The 22,562-nt window shown below is 49.6% G+C and overlaps 1 protein-coding gene across 1 annotated transcript in view; it reads right to left on the reverse strand.

Moving 5' to 3' along the window:
• Positions 1-11,116: 11,116 nt before the first annotated feature.
• Positions 11,117-22,562, reverse strand: part of LGMN (legumain) — a 35,801-nt gene continuing 24,355 nt past the window's right edge. The window contains exons 6-14 of the mRNA XM_005907628.2: positions 21,967-22,042; positions 21,308-21,370; positions 19,955-20,021; positions 18,664-18,782; positions 18,487-18,576; positions 16,202-16,402; positions 14,151-14,321; positions 11,980-12,047; positions 11,117-11,690 (exon numbers count right to left, since the gene is read on the reverse strand). Of these exons, the coding sequence (XP_005907690.1) occupies positions 11,648-11,690; positions 11,980-12,047; positions 14,151-14,321; positions 16,202-16,402; positions 18,487-18,576; positions 18,664-18,782; positions 19,955-20,021; positions 21,308-21,370; positions 21,967-22,042 (898 nt within the window). The 3' untranslated portion in view covers positions 11,117-11,647. The remainder of the gene's footprint in view (positions 11,691-11,979; positions 12,048-14,150; positions 14,322-16,201; positions 16,403-18,486; positions 18,577-18,663; positions 18,783-19,954; positions 20,022-21,307; positions 21,371-21,966; positions 22,043-22,562) is intronic.

Below are 22,562 nucleotides of genomic sequence, written 5' to 3' on the forward strand. Positions count from 1 at the left end.
CCCCCACCCCCTGCCCACCCGGATCCCCAGCCTTTCCCCGGGAGGGCTCAGGTTTCCCCAGGACCGTCCTCAGGAGGAGGTGGCCTGCCCCAGCCCTCCCTCCCCCCCGCCATGGAGCTGGAATGTTTTGGACCCGCCCAGCATCTCAGGAGCATCTCAGGGTGTGTGAGGAGACAGGCCCCTCACCCCTGCCTCAGAGCCAGCCTTCAGCCATCAGCACTCTCCGTGCTGCCGGTAGCTCCCCAGCCCCTCGGAAGCAGCCAGGTGTACACTGGGACCTCCGAGCGAGGCCAGCTTCACAGCTACGTGAACGAGCCCAGCCTTGGCCACAGGGGACATTGTTCAGGGCCCTCTCCTTCGTGGGCACCCCAGGACTGTGGCATTCATGGCAAGAGACACTGTGTGGGGAGTGTTTTAATAAAAGCCCTTTTGAAAATGGCATCTTCTTTTCTCAAAGGGCTAGAGCTCTGCTCAGGCAGCCTAATCCCCCTCCAAGGTAGGGTTCAGAAAAGCACCTCCTTTCCACTGAGCACCCTATTTTTTTGACAGAATCTATAGGTTTCTCAGGTGGCACTAGTGGCAAAAAACCGGCCAGTGCAGGAGAAAAACACGAGTCCAATTCGTGGGTTGGGAAGATCCCCTGGATGAGGGCATGGCAACCCACTCCAGTATTCTTGCCTGGAGAATCCCCATGGACAGAGGAGCCTGGTGGGCTTCAGTCCATAGGGTCACAAAGCGTCGGACACGACTGAAGCGACTTGGCACACGCGCATAGAATACTCTCAGGGCCCTGGGCCCTGTCTGCCCCTCAGCCTGGTCATTTCCTCTCTTCCTAACATCCACACGTCCATCATTCCTGCCTATCGCAGCAATACCATTCTGTACAATCTTTGCCTGGTCAAACTCCTATTTATCCCTCAAAGCCCATCTCCAGAAAGCCTTCTCTAATTTCCTAGGCTGCTGGCCAGATAGTCCTTGTCCATGTCCTCCAGCCCTGTGGGCTCATCTCTGTCACAAGAGATAGCTCATCCAATTGCATCCGTCTGTTGATACTTCTGCTTTCTCCACCAGATTTGGACCCTTCCAGTCTGTGTCCTCAGCATTGATTAAAAATATGTGTTTGCTGAGTGCCTGTTCAATGTCAGCACTCTTCTAGGCCCTGGGAGACAGTAGAGAACAAATCAAAGTGCACATGCAGCCCCAGCATTCATGGCAGTGAGCTGTGCCCACAGGCAGGGCAGCTGGACTTCCCTGAATTATATTGCTGGGAAGCAGCCAGCTCATTCAGCTGATCAACAAACATCTGTCTGACTGTGGCTCCAGGCCAGCCCTGTGGCAGATGCAGGGATGGCTCCAGGATGCAGCCAGCCAGCCCTGGACTTTGCAGGCCAGGGATCTTTATAACAGACATGAGGAAACAGGCAAATACCCAGAAGCTGAGGTTAGCCAGCCATGATCCCAGGTTGCTCTTCCCTCTGCCACACCCCTGCCCACCCCCTGGCACAGACATTGTCCCCTTCCTAATCTTCCGATGCTCCCTACAGCCCGAAGCTGAGCTGGCTGTGCTGCCTCGGGTCCCCACTTGTAAGGCAGGGTGCCCACTGCCTCTCACTAGGCCTGAGACTGGTGGGGATGGGTCAGATGGAAGTCCATTTACCCAAGCACCCTCCTGCCAGTGGGGCCCAAACTTGGGGTGGGGTTGGAATTCAGAGGGTGGATTGGGCATCAGTCCAGCCCTGGCAGGGGGCAGGGGGATCTTCTGTCCAGCTCCCAGGGAGCGGGCAGAGCCAATCAGTGACCTGGACCAGGGGCACCACTGTAAGAACCCCACGTGTGCGTGTGCGCGTGTGTGCTCGAGCGTGGGGCCCCTCCCGTCAGGACAGGCCAGAGAGCAGGACGGGTGGGGCTACCTGGATCCTGTGGTCTGGAGGCCTCTGTCCACAGTGGGGTGTGCGGGCCTGATCCAGGATCAAGAAACAGGGCCGTGCAAGTGCTGAGCCCTCATGAGTGCCTGGAACTGGTCAATGACTCCTCTTGTGGGAGGTATTTATGGACGAGGAGGTGAAGGCTCAAAGAAACGGGGAGAATTGGTCTGCTCCGGTGACCTTGACAAAAATACCACTGATGGGCCAGCTTAAACAGCATTTATTTTCTCACCGTTCTGGAGGCTGAAGTCCCGAATCAGGGCTGGTTTCTCCTTGGCTTGCAGACAGCTGCCTGCCCACACAGCCTTCTTTCTGGGCCTGAGCACCCCTAATCTCTTCTTATAAGAATGCAGGTCCTATTTGGAGCAGGGCGCAGCTGTGTGACCTCACGTTACCTTTAGTAACCCTTTAAGGCCCTGTCTCCCAAATGCGGGCACATTCTGAGATGTGGCTTAGGGCTTCAACACGTGAACTTGGAGGGGACACAGTCTAGCCCATAACAACAGGGTGACTTGCCCAAGGTCACGCAGCTGGTTAGAGGCCAGAGTGAGGTTTGAACTCAGAGCTGAACTACCCCCAAATTCAGGGCACCCCACACGGCACCCCAAGTGACCTGTTTGTAGAAAACCAAAGTCAGATGAGCCTCACCTGCCAGATCCACTCCTGAGCCTGCCTGACGCCATGGTGAGCATCACAGGGCTGACTTGACCCAGAGGTCCAATGTGCAAGTGGAGTGACCCGGCTCCTCCATGGGCCCCAAGGAATCAGTGTGTCGGAGGGCGATGGGTCACAGGCTGTGGCATAGAACAGGGGCTGGGCATTGTCTCATCCCTGGCGTTCGTGTCCTGCGCTCTTGGCCAGCTGGCTCCCTCCCTCTGCTTTTACTGGCCTCTCCCCTGGGCCAGTGGTGTTGAGATAAGCTATGAGAACATCTGCAGAGACAAGGACATGGCCAGGCCCTACAGCTCCTCTGTCCCCAGATCCTAGCAGTGACAGCTGGGTGCAAAGCCTTGCCTGTCATGAGCAGTCCCAAACCCGCCCTGCAGACACCTGGCCCATCATGGCCTCAAAAGACTGCATTCCCCTAGTTAGGAGCAGGTTTCCGCTGGGGAACAAGGGAGCAGCCTGCAGAGGAAGTGGGCAGAGAGAAGCGGGGGCCCTAAGTGGGGGAGGGAAAGAGAGAGGCCGGGAGGGTCTTGTGGGTGCAGAGGAGATGCGCCCTCCCCCTCCCCTCCCCCCACAGATCATTTCGCCAGTTTGCAGATGTGGGCACTCTGTGGGCACTCTGCGAGCACTCAGCTGGCCTGAATCCAAGAACTGGCCACCTCCTGCTCTGCAGAGTCATCTGGCCTGGAAAGCAGGGAGCAGCTGGGCAGGAACCAGGCCCTCCCTTCGCAGGAAGGTCATATGGAGCCTGGCTCTGGGGAGGAAAGTTCTGACTCACAGTGGCCATGGGTTGCCTCAACCCCAGTTGTCACGCTATTTGCTGGAAGACAGAGGTTTCCTAGGAATGCCCTTCCAGGAAACATCTCTTTGCAGCTGACACAACCCTAAGCCAAAAGGGAACTCAAATCTGGCTTCAAAGTTGGAAAGTTCAGCTGGAAGGCAGGAGGAACCTCAATTGGTTGTTAGGAGACCTGGGTCCCAGGCCAGCTCTGAGCCCAGCGAGATGCTTCACATCTTTGGCCTCAGTATCCCTATTCTTAAAATAAGAAGGATTCTTCCCCCATCTCCCAGGCTTGTCTCAGGGATCACACCAGCTCTCAGGTGGGAGCAGACAGGCAAAGCCTCAGATCTTTTGGTAGAGGGAAATAAATTCAGAGTTAGACATAAGGGCAAGGAAGTTGTTCATAGCCAAGGTTCCATGGCTGAGGGGACCGGGGAGCTGAAACCCAGGCTGGGCTTCACTTGTCACCTGGCACAGGACCGTGTCCACCTGGAGAAAGGGACACCTTTTCCACATCATCATATGGTCTATAGCAGGGGTCCTCAACCTCCGGGCTGTGATCTGACAGTACCTGCTGTCAGATCAGTGGTGGCATTAGATTAGAAACAAAGCATGCAATAAATGTAGTGCCCTTGAGTCATCCCCAAACCATCCCAACCATCCTCCCTATCCCCGCTCCATGGAAAAATTGTCTCCCATTAAACTGGTTCCTGGTGCCAAAAAGGTTGGGGACCACTGGTCTACAGGGAGTCCAGGTGAATGCACTCCTGGGGGCAGCTCTGCGTCATTTTGGTTTAATGAGAGCAGGCAGCACAGGATGTGCCTGAGGGAGTGGAGGGCATGTCACCTACCTGGAGGAAGCAGATGGCTTCCTGCCAACGAGGATGCCTGAGGTGGGTCTTGAAGAATGCAGGGTTGGCCTAGAGCAGAAGGGAATCGAAGAACCCCTGAAGATTTCTGGAACTCTCCACGGTGCCCTTGCATGTCTGGTGAAGACTCATTGACAGCTTCTATTCCAGACTATCTTCTTAGGAATGTTTGACTTGGGACTTCCCTGCTGGTCCAGTGGCTAAGCCTCTGAGCTCCCAATGCAGGGAGCCTGGGTTCGAGCCCTGGTCAGGGGACTAGATCACACATGCTGCAAGTAAGGATCTCGCACGGCACAGGAAAGATCAATGATCTGGCTGGAACTGAACACAGTGCAATAACAACAACAAAATAATATTTTTAAAAAAGAGTATTCGACTAGCCTTGGAGGATACAGTTGCTTCCTCCTGGAAAGAGGGCAATTTTTTTTTTTTTTCCTGACCAAGATAATAAACTAGCGTCTCTCACTTTGGAAGAACGTGTCTCCTCCGACAGGGCCAAAGTGGGACAGGTCTGCTCACAACCTTATTCCTAAGCCGGATGTTTCTCAGCCTGATCCAGACGCACTGTGTGCAGAGCATCTACCAGGGCCCAGCTCCGCGTGCCCCTCAGGGCACTCGGCAGGCCAGGGGAGCCGCAAATGTGAAGCACGCGTACCTGGGTGCTGAGGTTATGAAGTCCCTGGTGGTGGTCCCAGGAGCTTCAGACCTTCTACCAGCACGTATGACAGGGTGGCAGGTGACCTTGTTAACATGCACATGGGGTAAAATCTCTGACTCTTGACAGTTTTTGACAAGGAAGATGGAAGAAAGTGAAAAATCACAGAAAATGAAATAGGAGCGTGCTGTATGCAGAGTCACCGGTCATTAAAAGATCGGGTGTACATAAAGCCTGAAGCAAAGAGTAGTGGGAGGTGAGGCCAAAGGGGTGGCTGGTCAGGTCTTTGAATGGCCCTGGTTGGCAGCACAGCGAGTCTGGAAATTCTGCACCCACATAGAACAGAACTGGAGGCGCTGGGCTGGAGGCAGTAACAGTGAGCACTCCTAGCATTTAGACTGTTGTCTTGAAAGACAATGTCTCATGAAAAGACGCCAGAGTTTCCTGGAGAAATAGCTGATCCCACCTTTGGGACAGGAAATGTAGAATGAAACATTCTGATACACTAGATAGGAAGGAAGCCGTGGAAGTTTCTTAGCGTCATGTCAAAGGGGCTTGGGTTGTTCAGTCGCTAAATCATGACTGCATTCTCCTCTGCCTACCTCCCTGCAACCACTAATCTACTTTCATGTTGTTCAGTTGCTCAGTTGTGTCCAACTCTTTGTGACCTCATGAACTGCAGCACGCCAGGCTCCTCTGTCCTTCATTATCTCCTGGAGTTTGCTCAAAGTCACATCCATTCAGTTGATGATGCTATCCAACCGTCTCATCCTCTGCCGCCTGCTTCTCCTCTTGCCTTCGATCTTTCCCAGCATCATTTTCTTTTCCAATAGTCGGCTTGTCACATAAGGTGAAGATGAGATAAGAAGATGAAGAGGAAGATAAGATGAAGCTAAGAAGATAAGATGAGATAAGAAGATAAGAAGAGGTGGCAAGAATACACAGAAGAACTGTACAAAAAAGATATTCACGACCCAGATAATCACGATGGTGTATCACTGACCTAGAGCCAGACATCCTGGAATGTGAGGTCAAGTGGGCCTTAGAAAGCATCACTACAAACAAAGCTAGTGGAGGTGATGGAATTCCAGTTGAGCTATTTCAAATCCTGAAAGATGATGCTGTGAAAGTGCTGCACTCAATATGCCAGCAAATTTGGAAAACTCAGCAGTGGCCACAGGACTGGAAAAGGTCAGTTTTCGTTCCAATCCCAAAGAAAGGCAATGCCAAAGAATGCTTAAACTACCGCACAATTGCACTCATCTCACACGCTAGTAAAGTAATGCTCAAAATTCTCCAAGCCAGACTTCAGCAATACGTGAACCGTGAACTTCCTGATGTTCAAGCTGGTTTTAGAAAAGGCAGAGGAACCAGAGATCAAATTGCCAGCATCCGCTGGATCATGGAAAAAGCAAGAGAGTTCCAGAAAAACATCTATTTCTGCTTTATTGACTATGCCAAAGCCTTTGACTGTGTGGATCACAATAAACTGTAGAAAATTCTGAAAGAGATGGGAATACCAGACCACCTGACCTGCCTCTTGAGAAACCTGTATGCAGGTCAGGAAGCAACAGTTAGAACTGGACATGGAACAACAGACTGGTTCCAAATAGGAAAAGGAGTACGTCAAGGCTGTATATTGTCACCCTGCTTATTTAACTTCTATGCAGAGTACATCATGAGAAATGTTGGGCAGGAAGAAACACAAGCTGGAATCAAGATTGCCGGGAGAAATATCAATAACCTCAGATACGCAGATGACACCACCCTTATGGCAGAAAGTGAAGAGGAACTAAAGAGCCTCTTGATGCAAGTGAAAGAGGAGAGTGAAAAAGTTGGCTTAAAGCTCAACATTCAGAAAACGAAGATCATGGCATCCAGTCCCATCACTTCATGGGAAATAGATGGGGAAACAATGGAAACGGTGTCGACTTCATTTTTTTGGGCTCCAAAATCACTGCAGATGGTGACTGCAGCCATGAAATTAAAAGATGCTTACTCCTTGGAAGGAAAGTTATGACCAACCTAGATAGCATATTCAAAAGCAGAGACATTACTTTGCCAACAAAGGTCCATCTAGTCAAGGCTGTGGTTTTTCCTGTGGTCATGTATGGATGTGAGAGTTGGACTGTGAAGAAGGCTGAGCACCGAAGAATTGATGCTTTTGAACTGTGGTGTTGGAGAAGACTCTTGAGAGTCCCTTGGACTGCAAGGAGATCCAACCAGTCCATTCTGAAGTAGATCAGCCCTGGGATTTCTTTGGAGGGAATGATGCTGAAGCTGAAACTCCAATACTTTGGCCACCTCATGCAAAGAGTTGACTCATTGGAAAGGACTCTGATGCTGGGAGGGATTGGGGGCCAGAGGAGAAGGGGACGACAGAGGATGAGATGGCTGGATGGCATCACTGACTCGATGGACGTGAGTCTCAGTGAACTCTGGGAGTTGGTGATGGACAGGGAGGCCTGGCGTGCTGCGATTCATGGGGTCACAAAGAGTTGGACAGGACTGAGCAACTGATCTGATCTGATCCTTTAGGATGGACTGGTTTGACCTCTGAAAGGGCTTGGGAGTCCACCTTGGGAGTTCACCAGGACTTCCCTGGTGGCTCAGCTGGTGAAGAGTCTGCCTGTAATGCAGGAGATCTGGGTTCGATCCCTGGGTTGGGAAGATCCCCTGGAGAAGGGAAAGGCTACCCACTCCAGTATTCTGGCCTGGAGAAGTCCATGGACTGTGTAGTCCATGGGGTTACAAACAGTTGGACACAAATGAGCAACTTTCATTCATTCAGCCAAAAATGGACAACTTGAGCTTCAGTAAAGAAGTGCAATGGATCAAAACTCAATAGAAATATGTAAATCCTCTGGATCTGGCTGCTGATTTGTAAGAGACTTGGGCATCAGAAAGACATGCTGAGCAGCAGCTTATGTATGCAATCAGTGAAGTCCAGACTGAGAAACTCCACTGATCTCCAGCCTGGACTTTTTAATGGAAATTAGAAGGGAAAAAAAAGATGAGAGAATCTGTAGAATAAAAACTGTAAAAGTGTCTAGGGATGCCAACTTGTCCTAAAACCACAAAGAACACAAGGAGGGTGGTTACTTTGGGAGGGAGGAGCTATGACTGGGATGGAGTACAAGCAGGGGCTTCCAGGGTGGCCAGTGTGATGGTTAATTTCGTGTGTCAGTTTGGCTGGGCCACAGTGCCCACATATTTAGGCAAACATTATTCTGGATGCTGTAGTGAACGATTTTTTTGGATGATGTCAACATTTACATGAGTAGACTTAGAGCAAAGCAGATGACCCTCTAAAACACGGGTGGTGGTGGTGATTTAGTCGCTAAGTCGTGTCCTACTCTTGTGACCCCATGGACTACAGCCTGCCAGGCTCCTCTGTCCATGGGATTCTCCAGGCAAGAATACTGGAGTGGGTTGCCGTGCCCTTCTCCAGGGAATCAAACGTGGGTCTCCTGCATTGCAGGCATATTCTTTACCAACTAAGCTATGAGGGAAGTCCATAGTAATGTGGGTGGGTCCCGTCCAAACAGGTGATGGTCCTAGAAGTGCAAAGACCTTCCCTGAGCAAGAAGGGATCCTGCCAGGGGGGCTTTGGCCTGGACTGCAGTTCCTCCTCTGGGTCTCCAGCTTGCAATTTTCTGTTTACCAAGCCTCCACAGCCACTGATTCCTTCAGGTAAATGTCTCTATATGTGTACACATCCATTGCTTCTATTTCTCAGGAGAATCTTGACTCATGTAACTGGTAAAGTTCTATTTCTTGACTTGGATTGTAATTACAAGGGTATTTCATCTTATCATTCATTAAATGATGAATTTAATGAATTTTCTGGATCTGCTTTTATTTTATAGTGAAAATGTAAAGTATCCTTTGTATGAAAGTGAAAGCGAAGTTGCTCAGCCGTGTCCGACTCTTTGCGACCGTGGACTGTAGCCTACCACACTCCTCTGTCCATGGGACTTTCCTTTGTACATAGGTACGTAAATATGTAGAAAGGGGATTCTAATGATGAACACAAACTGTTATTTGGGATTTGAAGGGGTGGGGGAAGGGGAGTGGACATGTTTTGCTTTGAAAGTTTCTGTACCTCTTACGATAGAGCATGTTTTGGATGTAACTAGGGAACAAAACGCTGGTCCCGGTTGTGACACGCAACGAAAGGACACCTTTCTCAGAAATCTAATAGAAAATGGCTTAACCCGAGGGATGGAGAGTTGCTTCTGCTGGGGACCTAAGAACCACAGGAGGAGGAAAAAAAGTCAAGGCAGTGTGACTTAGGAAACTGCCATTTATTTGAGAAAATGAACAAGCCTCTTTTAACCTCTAGAGCTGTGAACATTCAAGTGTCTGCACTTGTTAAATAGTTAAATATATTTTTGTTCTACAGGGAGGACAAAGACAGGGAAGCAGGGTTATAAGCGTAGGTAACGGTTCTAGAAAAGAGAAGAATAGAGTTTTTCCTACCTGAATCTTGAGGTCTTTTAAGAGACTCCTTTTAAAAATTCTACTTTTTGAACATCAGTCAGCCCTCAGGGTAGCCCATTCTTGAGCTTTAGTGATAAACATTTCAACACCATATGCTTCTTATACTTGTTAAAACCCTCAAGCTCCCCTAGATTCGTAGGACAGTAAAAGTTCTTTATCCTGGTCACTCGATTGACTGTATTAAGAGCCTCTCAGAGAAAGGATAAAAACGGGCCCATTAGAAACAGAAGCATCACCCTGGAATTAACCCTGTTTAACAATATCTCCACTTTCAGTCTCTACCTCCAAACTTTAAAGGCATCTATCACTGCTAAAGAAGACACAACGTAAGTACAGGTGGTCACAAGTGTCCTGGTTTAGTGTTCCTTTTTTCTTTGTTTTCTATTTAAAACAGCCATCTAGCTATATGGCTTAGTTTTTAAAATGTTACTGAAACATAATTAGCAAACCATATCATTCCATTTGTTGTGTACAAGTCACTGGATTTTAGTACATTCAGTGTTGCATAACCAACTACTATCAGCTTCCAAACATTTTTCATCACCCCCAAAATAATCCACATCCCCATTGCTGCTGCTGCTGCTAAGTCGCTTCAGTCGTGTCCGACTCTGTGTGACCCCATAGACGGCAGCCCACCAGGCTCCCCCGTCCCTGGGATTCTCTAGGAAAGAACACTGGAGTGGGTTGCCATTTCCTTCTCCAATGCATGAAAGTGAAAAGTGAAAGTGAAGTCGCTCAGTTGTGTCCGACTCAGCGACCCCATGGACTGCAGCCCACCAGGTTCCTCCGTCCATGGGATTTTCCAGGCAAGAGTACTGGAGTGGGGTGCCATTGCCTTCTCTGACATCCCCATTAGCATTGACTATTTCCACATTTCCTCTCCCCAGTTCCCAGCATCATGCATCTACTTTCTGTTTCAATAGACTTGTTTATTTTGTACCTTAAATATCTGGTGGCTCAGATGGTAAAGCATCTGCCTACTATATGGGAGACCCAGGTTCAATCCCTGGGTTGGGAAGATCCTCTGGAGAAGGAAATAGCAACCCACTCCAGTACTCTTGCCTGGAGAAACCCATGGATGGAGGAGCCTGGTAGGCTTTCTGTTTCAATAGACTTGTTTATTTTGGACCTTAAATACAAGTGGAATCATGTAATACATGGGTCTTAGGTAACCGGCTGCTTTCCCTGGGCTAAATGCTGGAGCTGTATCACAGCTTCATTCTTTTTTGTTGCCGCATAATATTCTACTGCCTGGGGAGAGTTAGTGCTCCTTTTAAAAGTCTTTCACAAAGCTTGTGGGACACCAGGCCAAGAGAAACAAGGGTAGCACAGGCACCCTCTGCCCTCAAAGATAACCTCCCAGACCCCATGTGCGGTGTATATGGCAGACCCCAACACGTGCTGGAAAAGATCCAAGGGAAATGCAAATGCCAACAGACAGAGGAGAGCAGGAAGCTGAGGAAGACAGGGCACATTCAGATACACCTTGAGGATGGGCCAGACGGAGGGGCAGGCACTCCAGGGCACAAGGCACAGCAAGGAACACAGGCACAGGAGGCCGAAAAGTACAGGAAGTTGGGGGAGAGGGGAACTGGCAGGAAGAGCCAACCAGTGGGACGGGGAAGGGGATCGGAGACAGACAGACAGGGGGAGGGCTTCACCAGGAGGGGCCAGGAACATAAACGAAAACGCCGGGGACCTGAAATTAATACTCAGGTTCAGTGATAAATCTTTATTTGTTAGACTTGTCCATTACTGCCAAATAAAATATAAAAGCAATCCAAAATAATGCTATTTTCTAAAAATAGTTTTCCATTTGGGGTTTATGTCCCTCTTCCAGAAAATCATGTGAAGACTTAAGAGGTTCTGACGTCAGATTCCTCAGAACAAAGACTCTTTCACTGGCTACATAAGTCCCAGTGAACTTCTCACTCCTTAAACGTCAAGGGCAAAACACCCTCTTAAAAAGCAAATACACCCTTCTCAACACAGAGCTTCCCAAATCTCTGGGCTTTTCAGAGGATCACACAGGACCTGTAGGTGCTGGGGGAAGTAGGTAAAGGTGAGCAAGCCATCCTGGGAGAGGCCTGGAGCGTGGCTCCGGTGGCCTGATGGCATCCCAAGAAGGACACAGCCGCTGGGGCTGGGGGAGCGGAGCCTCCCGCAGGCTGCAGCTCTCCAGTCTCTGATTAGCACACATTGTAAGGGATGGTGATCACATTCGGTAAAGCTTCAAGGAGGCAGTGTTTCAGTAGTAGCCATGGCACACCTTGTTCATGGACAATTTTATTCTGTAAGAAACCGGAAGGAGGAGGTGGTGAGCCGGAAGTCGTTCAACTCGGAAAAAATGAAGACAGAGAGAACCCGCCAGGGAACAGGGAGTCGTGTATGACAGACCCACCCAATCCAGCACCCCTGGGGATGCATCTGTCTTGAATTCGTCCACAGTGAAAGGCAGAAGCAAACTACCCACGTGGAAAGGGGACAGCAGAGCTGCATACACCCTTCTACTTTCAGAAAGACCCCACCTCCTCACCTTCCCACCCCCACTGACCCTTTAAATGCCAAGTACCGGCTTACCTGTCAATTGGATAAGGGTTTTCACAAAGGTTGACAAGCACGTACAAATGTCTCAAAGCATACTCGTACTAGAGGAAAACAAACCAAAAAGACACGATCAGACATCATCCCTTTATAACAGGATCAACTCCTAAGTTGGGAATATGTACAGCATCTAGACCAGTGGTTCTTGGGACTTCCCTAGATGTCCAGGGGTTAGGATTCTGTGCTTTCACTGATGAGGGCCCAGGGTTTGATCCCTGGTGGGGGAGCTAAGATTCCATGAGCCATCTGGTGCAAAGCCAAAAAAAAAAAAAAAAATTGAGGCCAGTGGTTCTTGACCTTTACTGAGTCAGGGATGCCCCCTCCCCAACTCTGGATGATCTGGTGTGATTTACAGACCATTTCCCAGGAAAAATGCACATGTGCAGGAGATGTGCAGCACTCTGCAACAATCCTATAGCTCCTTCAAGTCCAGGTAAGGATTCCCGGATGAGAAACCCCTGGCCCTGCTCCCCTGTCAGCTCAAACCTCCTGGAACCCTGGCTTTTGGTCTAGAACAACTGACGAGGGAGACTTATGGTAAGTGAATGCCAAACCAGATGGCAGCCAAGACCGAAATAACTTGAAAAGCACTTCAAGGGAATCTGCTACCTCACAGGAGGAGGAAAGAGGAGATTTGCTTTCTGTGATTCCAAGGGGCAAAAAAGTAACATCCGATGATAAAGTATTTTTTAAAAAATGGAAAATTTTAAGTTATTAAATACAGAGACTGCTTTGTTAAACAAATGAAAATTAAAACTGAGATCCTCTTAATAATGGAGAACCATCTTCTGAGTATAATATTTCCAGGTGGCTCAATCTGGAAAAAAACATCTGCCTGCCAATGCAGGTAACTCGGGAGATGCCGGTTCGATCCCTGGGTGGGGAAGATCCCCTGGAGAAGGGAATGGCAACCCACTCCAGTATTCTTGCCTGGAGAATCCCAAGGACAGAGGAGCCTGGCAGACCACAGTCCATGGGGTCACGGCCAGAAGTATCTGAGGGTGATCATGGTCTGCATATCACAGCCCAGACAGAACTTTCTGCAATGATGAAAATATTCTATAACATTCTCAATTCAGTAGCCGCTAACCACATGCGGCTCCTGAACACTTGAAATGTGGGTACTGTGGCTAAGGCACCGAGTTTTACATTTTGTTTCATTTTACTGAATGCACATTCGTGTTTAAGTAGCCACCCACAGTGAGGCTAGAGACTACTGTATCAAAGAGCACAAGTCTAAAGCAGGATTTGGCAAACTCTTCTGTCACGGGCTGGATAGTAAATATCTGAGGCTTTGTGGGCTGTCTGAACTACTCAACTCGGCCTCGCCATGAAAGCAGTCAAGAGATTCTGTGTGACTGAGTACAGCTGTGGCTGTGCTTCAGTTTAAAACTTTATTTATAAAACACACAGCTATGGCTGCATTTCAATAAAACTTTATTTATAAAAACAGGCTGTGGAGGGAAAAAACTCAACAGTCTGTGGGCAGGAATGGGCCTGTGGGTCACAATTTGCGAATAACCCCTTCCTTGAAGGATCCAAGCATCACCTAAGTACTGACCAAAGCGGAGGGGTTTTTAGGTACCTTCCAACCCTGACATTCTACAATCTGCAGAAACCAGGTACTTTCTTCTCCAAGCACCAAGGCCTGACTTCAGCAACAAATCTTGGGAAGAGGTCAGAACAAACCCAAAAGGGAAAAAATCTGTGTGGCTGGTGTGAGGGGCAGGGGTAAGGGTGGAGTTTGGCAAGGAAAGCACAGTATGAAGACAAGGAAGTCCTCTTCAAAGGCCAACAGAAATGGGAGATGAATCGTCTATAACTGGTAAACTCTCCTAGCCAATGGGACAGTTAAGAGTGTCTGGGACTAAGACTGGGACCAAGACTGGTTAGTGAATTTGGACGACCTTGCCCCTCTCACATCCCACCAAAGGCCACAGAACGGGTCTGCTGCTGTTTCCTTCTACAAGACGGAAGCTTCTACAAGACGGAAGCTTCTACAAGACGGAACCTTCTACAACGCACCTGGTGTGATACCCGTGGACCATACTAACTCGGGTTTGGAGTTGAAGGTGCAGAGGAAGGCCAAGCTAGTGGCCCATGGAAACCGGGGAGCAGAGGCCAGCGGCCCCAGGGTCTGGGCTTACCGTGGGGTTGTGCCAGTTGAAGCAGTGTGAGCGGAAGTGCGACACGGCCGTCTGGTAGCATGCGTGCTCTGTGAGCGGGGCTCTCTGGGACAGGAGTCTGTCTACCTCGGCAGCGGAGCCCGAGACCAAGGTGACGATCTTTCGCACTGACTTCTCAATGATGTTCCTGGCCTGTGAAGCAACATTTTTGTCTTTTTACTTAACACAGTCTCTCTTAGAACCCTGGACTGGTTAGATGCTTCTTTCACACTGCCCCCACTCCACTATGTTCAGAGATGCCAACTGATGCTTTCTGCAGCAAAAGTTGTGCACGCAAGGCTTCTTTATAGCTAGAAACCTCCAGAAATACCTTGCCTCTTAGAGATCTTCTGGCATGGTGGGAGCATTTAAATCTAAATACCTGAAGGGCAGGTATGGCCCAGACTGAGGCGGCAGGGGTGGTGGTGGGGGGCTGCATAGAAATTGTGTCCCAAAGTAGACTGTGGTCCCATAAATGGTGCTGTGTGTTCACAGGTACCTCTGTCTGTTCTAGAAACCAGCAGATGCTTAGACAGAATGACACAAAAGGGGTGGGCATCGTTTTCTTCCTGGATCATGAAAACCAGCATCACAAAGGGGCAGCTGCTTCCACATCAACCAAAACATACGATCGAGTCCCCTGACCCTCCCACTCCCCAGCCGGGGTTTGTTCCATTCATGCCGAACATTCCCCGCCATCTGTGTTTTATACCAGCAGTTTTCAACTTGTCGTCTAGGACCACGGGGGTCCCCCAGATTTCTTGGAAGGAAGACTCCATAGGAGTCTTCATATGTCCTTCCTTTCTCAGCTATGTATCTGTGTGAGGCTACACTTTCTTTATATATTTCAACCAGAACTACAGAGCCCAACAGAGTGAATGCAGACGCAGGAACAGGGACCAAGCTACCTTCTATTAGGCTGGGCACAAAACAGATTTGCAAAAACATGTTGTGATGCCACTCTTCTCACTCATATTCTTTTGATCTTAGAAAATAATTCTTTCTTATAAAAAGTATATTAACACAAAATGGGTTTATTATTATTTCTAAATGAGTTAATATTTTACAAATCTCAGTATTCATTTCTAAAGCAGTAAATACTGATATAACCCACATAAGTAAAAGCTCTTTGGGATCAATACCTTTAAGAGTGTAAAGAGATCTAAGAGGAAAAAAATATGAGATCTGTTGTATTACACTGTGATAACAACAACAAAATAAACCATCCTGGGGTAGCTAACTCAGAATCATGAGATATACGCATTTAAGACAGTTTACATAGATTTTTTTTTCTTTCTTTCTTTCTTAGAAAATTCAGGCCGTGTCCCAGCACATCAGTCTCTGGGCTGTGCTGACTGTAGGGTGGGGTGGGGGGAGGGGAAGTGGGGTAATGGGCGAGGTGGGCAGAGTCAGCACGGCTGGCTTTGTTGGAAGGACAGTCAGCCTCTGCCAGGCATCTTGAGAGTACACGCCTGGTGGTTCTACTCACACAGCTCGAATTTCAAAAGAAATTCAACCAGTTCCAGACAAACTGACGAGCTACTGAAAACAAACCCAGTTATCGTAGAAGATTGCTCAAGTATTTTAGGAAGAATTTGGGGCAGTGACTATGATTTCCTAAGCCAGCAGAAATTTTTTGTGGACTGGACTTTTTTTTTTTTTAATATGATTAGCTACTAACTCACCAAGCAGCAGAGTAAAACTGTCTCCTAAGCAACCAGGGGTAAATAAAGAAACATCCATGTGCTTTGGCTTCTTGGCAGAGACAGGTCCCCTCCTTTTGCTTCCTGCTTCAAAGAGCTCAAGGCCAGTTTATCAAGGAAGAATAAAGCTGGCCACTCTCCTGCTCATTTGTGTCCATTTCACACAGTAAAGGAAGGTTTTGTTTCCCATATACTCCCGTGGTAGGAGGAGGGCGACCCCAGAGCTCCGTCACCTGGTTCCCACCAACATGGAACTATGGTCAGGAGGCAGAGATGGGGCTCACGCACGCTCCACGGCGAGGCTGGGGCTGCAGCTTCGCCGCCACTCACCTCCAGATGCCTGTCGATCTTCTGGACAAGACGCCTGGACTCCTGCAGATCGTTGGTGCTCATCAGCTTCCTTTTCATGATGCTGAGCGGCACCTCGGGGCTTGGAGTGAGGTCAAGGCGACTGACGGCGGGCAGCGAGATGGGAGAGCTAGCTTGGTGTTTCAGACCCTGAAACTGCATCAGCTTCATGGCAGAGATGGACTGGGGAGGGAGAGAGTCGGTTTGAGTGGGCGGAGCAGAGGTGCCGAACGCACCCCGGTCCTGGAGTCCACAGTTCGCCTCACGTGGTTTCGGGACCACAGGAGGGTCACAGCCACAGCCTCAAAGCTTGAGTTCAGTCTTCAGCAGTAGGCAAGGTGATGCATTTGAGCACCTGAAATCCACCGACGATGAACTTTGAAGATGCCTGGCACCCTTTGCAGCAGAACTGCCCCAGTTCCGCCGAGCTTGGACCAGAGTCATTTCAGCCACAGGTGACGCTGGCTTGTGTCACCACCACCCCCACGCTCACCTGCCTGCCCCTAGTGACAGAAGGAAGGAAGGACGATGCAGAGCATCTGGAGGGTTAGAGCTGACATCTGAGTCTACTGAGATGGGAGCGCTAAAGCCACAGAGTAGGGGGCAGACTTGGCATCAGGGTCTAACAAGTGGGCCCGACTGCCTGGCTCTGTCTGCCCACAGAAGTCACTGCAGACTGGATCCCAATTAAGAGGAAAAGAAATGCTGCAAGCAATCATGTTCCTAAACCAAGCAACACTAATCACTAATTACCAAAACACTAATTTAGAAACAGTTCTAAAACAAAAAATAAAGCACATGTGTGCATGCTAAGATGCTTCAGTTATATCTGACTCCTTGCAAGCCCCTGTACTATATATAGCCTGCCAGGCTCCTCTGTCAGTGGGATTCTCCAGGCAAGGATACTGGAGTGGGTTGCCATGCCCTCCTCCAGGGGATCTTCCCAACTCAGGGATCAAACCTATGTCTCTTTTGTCTGCTGCAATGGCAGGCGGGTTCTTTACCACTAGCGCCACCCGGGAAACACAGGCATACATATATAGAAATATAATGCTTAGAAAAGATCCTTCAGGGGACCTCCATGGTGGTCTAATGGTTAAGACTTCACACTCCCAATGCAGGGGGAATGGGTTCAATCTCTGGTCAGGGAACCAAGATCCTGCATGCCAAGTGGCACAGCCAAAAAATCAAAATCCTTCATACCTCCTCAACCAAGAGCAGACATGGCCAATGCTGAGGAAACTCCAGACAGCAGAAAGCCCAGGGCAGAAGAGTTGCTGCTGGTACCTTCCCCTCCCTCCAATCCCTCAACGAAGCCAGGGTGGTGCCATCTTTGACCCTGCCTCCCCCGAGTCACCCTTCCCTGGCTTCTCTCCACTCCTCCCCTCCACTACCCACCTCTCAAAAGCCTGACCAGGCCCACAGCCTCCTGAGTGCATGTCTCATGGCCTGTGACTGGCTCCAGGGCCCTCCCATCCACACGCTGCCCAAGAAGTGCTAAAGGTAATAGCTGGACTGACTGGCTCACCAGTTCTTCTAGAAGGCCAATGCTTATATGGAAGGAATTCCGCTGGTGAGCTCTCAGATGGTGGCAGGCCACCGGAGGGGATCTGGTCATACAGACTACTGGGAGCACCCCCCACCCCCCTCACCTCCTCTGCACATCCCAAGGGCTGGCCCCACAAGCGGTACTTGAGGCCCAAGCCTTCAGCAGCCACCTAATGTGACCTCCGTCAGGATAGCCCTGATGGACTTACCTATTTGACTACCTAGGTCCTTTCACAGCTGGAGGGGATAAACGTCTCTAATTTAGAGCCTACGGGGCAAGATAACATCCTGCAAGTGCAGGAAGGCTGGACACATCCAGGGTGTGGGGTTCCAGGGAGCAAAGCCACAACACTCGCAGGACGAGCTTATTTGCTAACCTCTCACCAGGCACTAGGTCTGTGTTTAGTGTTGGGGATGTGCCACCAACTTTGGGCTCCCAATCACCTTGCGTGCTAGGGCTCTGACCAAGGAGGAGACGGAGATCCGGAGAGAACAGGTAGGTGGCCCAAAGCCTCAGAACTTTGTGAGTTTGAACCTGAGTCTGATTCCAAAGCCTGGGCAGACTCTCCAGGACAGAGTGGCCGTGAGAGGCAGAGCCAGCCCTGCCTCAGTCATTTCCTCACCCGCCTGGATCCTGGTTCTCTTTGCTGGGGGATGAACGTTCCCGGTGAGTCAGCCTAAGATTTGGGTGTTGTCAGGCCTGCGAGGGCCCTACTCACCTTGTTCCCATACTGCATGACGTGGCTGGTGTTGGTATGGGATTTCACCAGCTGGTACTGCTTGTGGAGGGTCTCTTTGGTCAAATCCTCCTGCAAAAATGCAAACGTTTCAAGCCCTCTGACCATCGCAGCTGACAGCTAAGCCTCCACTGAGCAGCTGGCCCCCTGACGGCTCACCATATCTGAATCTTCCATCCAATTGACGCTGTACCAGTCCCCCAGGAACGTGGACCGCTGCTCATCGTAGTAACAGGCGTAGGACGACTCCCTGGGGTTGGCAGCCGTAGTTGCATAAACTGCAAGGAATTAAAGGCACCTTTCAGGAGTGTTTTATCCTCGGCTGTCTGAGGATTCCCCTAGAAGCTTGAGTTCCCCTCCTTTCCTGGTGCAATCAAAGCATGTCCCCTGTGATCAGCTCAGGGAGGACAGGGAGACCTCCCTACCTCCAGCCCTGTTCACTCAGTTACAGTAACTCATCTAAAATTAAAGGTGGAAGAAAGAGAAGCCAACACTTGCTACACTTGCTACAATGAGCAACCAGGCATGCTTAATGGGACATCAAGCTGTTTTGGAAAAGTGCTAAAAGATCAGAATAGCTGAATCTTGAAGGATATGGACTTGATTTCATTTCCAGAGAAAAAGAACATTTACTAATATTAGAGAAACATTTAGGTTGACTGAATCTATGAGCTACCACTTACTATCTAGCTACCATGGACTCAGAGCTATGCTGGATAAATGTCATCACTTAAAATGTAACTCTTCAAAAAAAAAAAGTGTAACTCTCCCAACAGACACTATCTTTATTCCCATTTTACAGATGGGGATAACTGAGAGTAAAAGGGGATAAGTCATCTTTCCAAGACTAATAGCCAGCAAACAACACATTGCAAATGACAGAGGCCAGTCCAGAGACTATAATTTTGGACTTAGGTAGCCCTACTAGACGGAGAAGGCAATGGCACCCCACTCCAGTACTCTTGCCTGGAAAATCCCATGGATGGAGGAGCCTGGTAAGCTGCAGTCCATGGGGTTGCAAAGAGTCAGACACGACTGAGCGACTTCACTTTCACTTTTCACTTTCATGCACTGGAGAAGGAAATAAAAACCCACTCCAGTGTTCTTGCCTGGGGAATCCCAGGGACAGGGGAGCCTGGTGGGCTGCCATCTATGGGGTCGCAGAGTCAGACACGACTGAAGTGACTTAGCAGCAGCAGCAGCCCTACCAGAACCCAGCAGAGCAGCACAGAGCAATATCACTTCACCCCCTGACCATTAATCCTCCAGGAATAGAAGCCCAGAGCTGCCCACAAGTATCCCCCTACTTCTGGGCACCAGGCTACCCTAGGCCCTTGCTTCTGTAAGACACTTGGTTCTTCCCATAGGCAGAATCAGCAAATGTCCATTTTTACTGCAGAACACAGTGCTCACCCAGCCCAGCTCAGAGGTCAGTGTGCCCACCACCTACCATTGATGTCGGGTGGCAGGTGGTTCATCATGGACCCAGACTCACAGGCCTCAATGTAGAACACCATCTAGGAGGCAAATGAGACAAGTGAACTCCCCCTGACCAGGCACAGACCTCTCACCAAGGCCACTTTGGCTCTGCCACTCTCTTGACCCATTTCTCAAGAGACTTTCCCTTTTGGGAGACACCTGTGCTATAAGAAGCTGCTGCCAGAGGCTATGGATGCTGTTGTCATACAAACCAGAAGGACTTAAATTTGTGTATGGCTAGTAGCAGCAGTAGTAGTCGCATAGTCTTGTCTGACTCTCTGCAACCCCACAGACTGTAGCCTGCCAGGCTCCTCTGTCCATGGAATTCTCCAAGCAAGGACACTGGAGTGGGTTGCCATTCCCTTCTCCAGAGGATCTTCCTGACCCAGGGATCGAACCCAGGTCTCCTGCATTGCAGGCAGATTCTTTATCATCTGAGCTACAGGGAAGATCCTTGTGTGTGGCTATAAAATAAGATGATCTATTAGTCGAAATAATGCAGGGAAAATGGAGCCATACATGATGCTAAGGAAAACTGATTTTCTATCCAATGCAGGGTACAATTTTCAGAAGCAAAACACGTTACTCACACAAACATGCCAGAGCTATGGAGATTCCATACAGGGTGCAAAAGGGGCTAGAGAGGGCCAAAGGGAGAATAAGATGGTATTTTCCTCCCCAACTGCCCCAGACTGGTGACAACCCTAGAAAGAGCAATCTCCAAACTGTGGTCCCTGGACTAGGAGCATTGTTGGAAAAGCAGACCCTCAGGCTTCCCCCCAGAAACACTGAGCCAAATGCTGGGGTGGGGTCCGTACTGTGTTTTTTTTTTTTTTTAATTTATTTATATTTTTGACTGCCCTGGGTCTTTGTTGCTGTGTGCGGGCTTTCTCTAGTTAAGGTGGGAGGGCATCTCACCGCAGTGGCTTCTCTGGCTGTAGAGCCTGGGCTCTAGAGCACGGGGCGGCAGTTGTGGCACACGCACTTAGTCGCTCCCGGGCACGTGGGATTGTCCTGGACCACGGATCAAACCCATGTCCCGCAGCGGCAGGCAGATTCTCAACCACTGGACCACTAGCAAAGTCCCCACACTGTATTTTAACAAGATTGCCAGTGATTCTGACTTAACAGCTGAAGCTTTAGAATCACAAAAAAGTTATTCCTGGGAGACCAGAAGTCAAGATTGACACAAAGGACACCTTTTCCAAAAAAAAACAAAACACAGCCAATCCAGAGTTAGAAAGCCCATCACAGCACCGCGGGCTCTGCTTCCACTGCCTCCCTCACATCCCTTCCCCAAAGCTGCCCCAAGCACCAACATTACCTTTTGGTACATCTTGTGTTCGTACATGTAACGGATGGTCTCATTCAGGTCCTTTACATGAAGCTGAAAGGTAAGAATATGGACACTCAGACCAAACACATCAAGAGAAACCATGTGCTGGATAACCCACTAATCAAGCCCTAGTGATGCCTTATAAATTCTTATTTAGAAATCCTTAGAGGTAATCATGGTGCACAGCATCACCCCAGAATGTCATCAAGGGCTTTGTTTACATGCAGAGGTACTTCCTCATCACTTTGTCCGGAGCACTCAGGGGCTGTGTTCTATGACTGCATCTCGTGCAGGCACCCAGGTTCAGGGACAGCGACTGATGTGATGTCAGCAGACACGCAGGGAAAACTTGCCAGAAGAGACGCCTCTGGACAGATTTCAAGCTGCTAAATGCAGCCCCACACTCACCAGCCGCATACAAACCACCCCGTAGGACATTAGAGACACACATCACAGGTGTACTGCCAACTCCGAGGTTTTGTTTCCATTCTCCCTGCTTGCCTTTTTTTTTTTTGGCTACCCTTCTCAGCTTGTAGGATCTTATTTCCCTGACCATGGATTGAACCCAGGCCCTTGGCATTGAGAGTGCAGAGGTGGAACCTCTGGGAGTTCCCCACAGCTTGTTTCTAAAACATTAAGAAACTCACATCTTCGTTAGGAAACACCAGTATTCCAGTGGCTCCATGATCCGTGAAGTAAACGAACACATGGTCCCTGGGGCCACTGCCAAGAGATACACATCAAGCATGAGAGTCGAAGTGGGCCGTTTCCTATTTCTGCCTCCGTGACTCTGAAAAGTCACTCCAATCAAAACACTTAAGGAGAAGCCTGAGGATTACAGTCTCCCAACCAGGTGGGAGGAGGAGCACAAGAGACCGCTGTCTGGCTTGCTCCCTTTGATCCCACTGAGTGCTACTCTGAACCAAGAGGCATATCCCAGAGCCTGGAAGGCCAGGACTCAGCAGACAGCCCAGGGTGATTGGGAGAGTGGGGGCCTATAGCCACTGGGCCTCATCCCAGGTGGCCACACTCTCCTACCAGATATCCCCCAAATGAGTAAGGGAGCCAGGACACGCCACCAAACGTGGTCCTGCAGTTCCAAGTGCCCTCCAGGGCCCTTGGCCTGCACACAGCCTGGGATGCCCACTGGTGCTCCCTCACTTGAGGGCCCTGTTCCAAGACGGCAGAGATGTAACAACTCACTGGAAGCAACCTGGTTCATCCTGCTCAGACATCCCTCTCT

This window comes from Bos mutus, chromosome 21 (genome assembly GCF_027580195.1).
Source record: "Bos mutus isolate GX-2022 chromosome 21, NWIPB_WYAK_1.1, whole genome shotgun sequence".
In the NCBI taxonomy this organism is placed as follows: Eukaryota; Metazoa; Chordata; class Mammalia; order Artiodactyla; family Bovidae; genus Bos; species Bos mutus.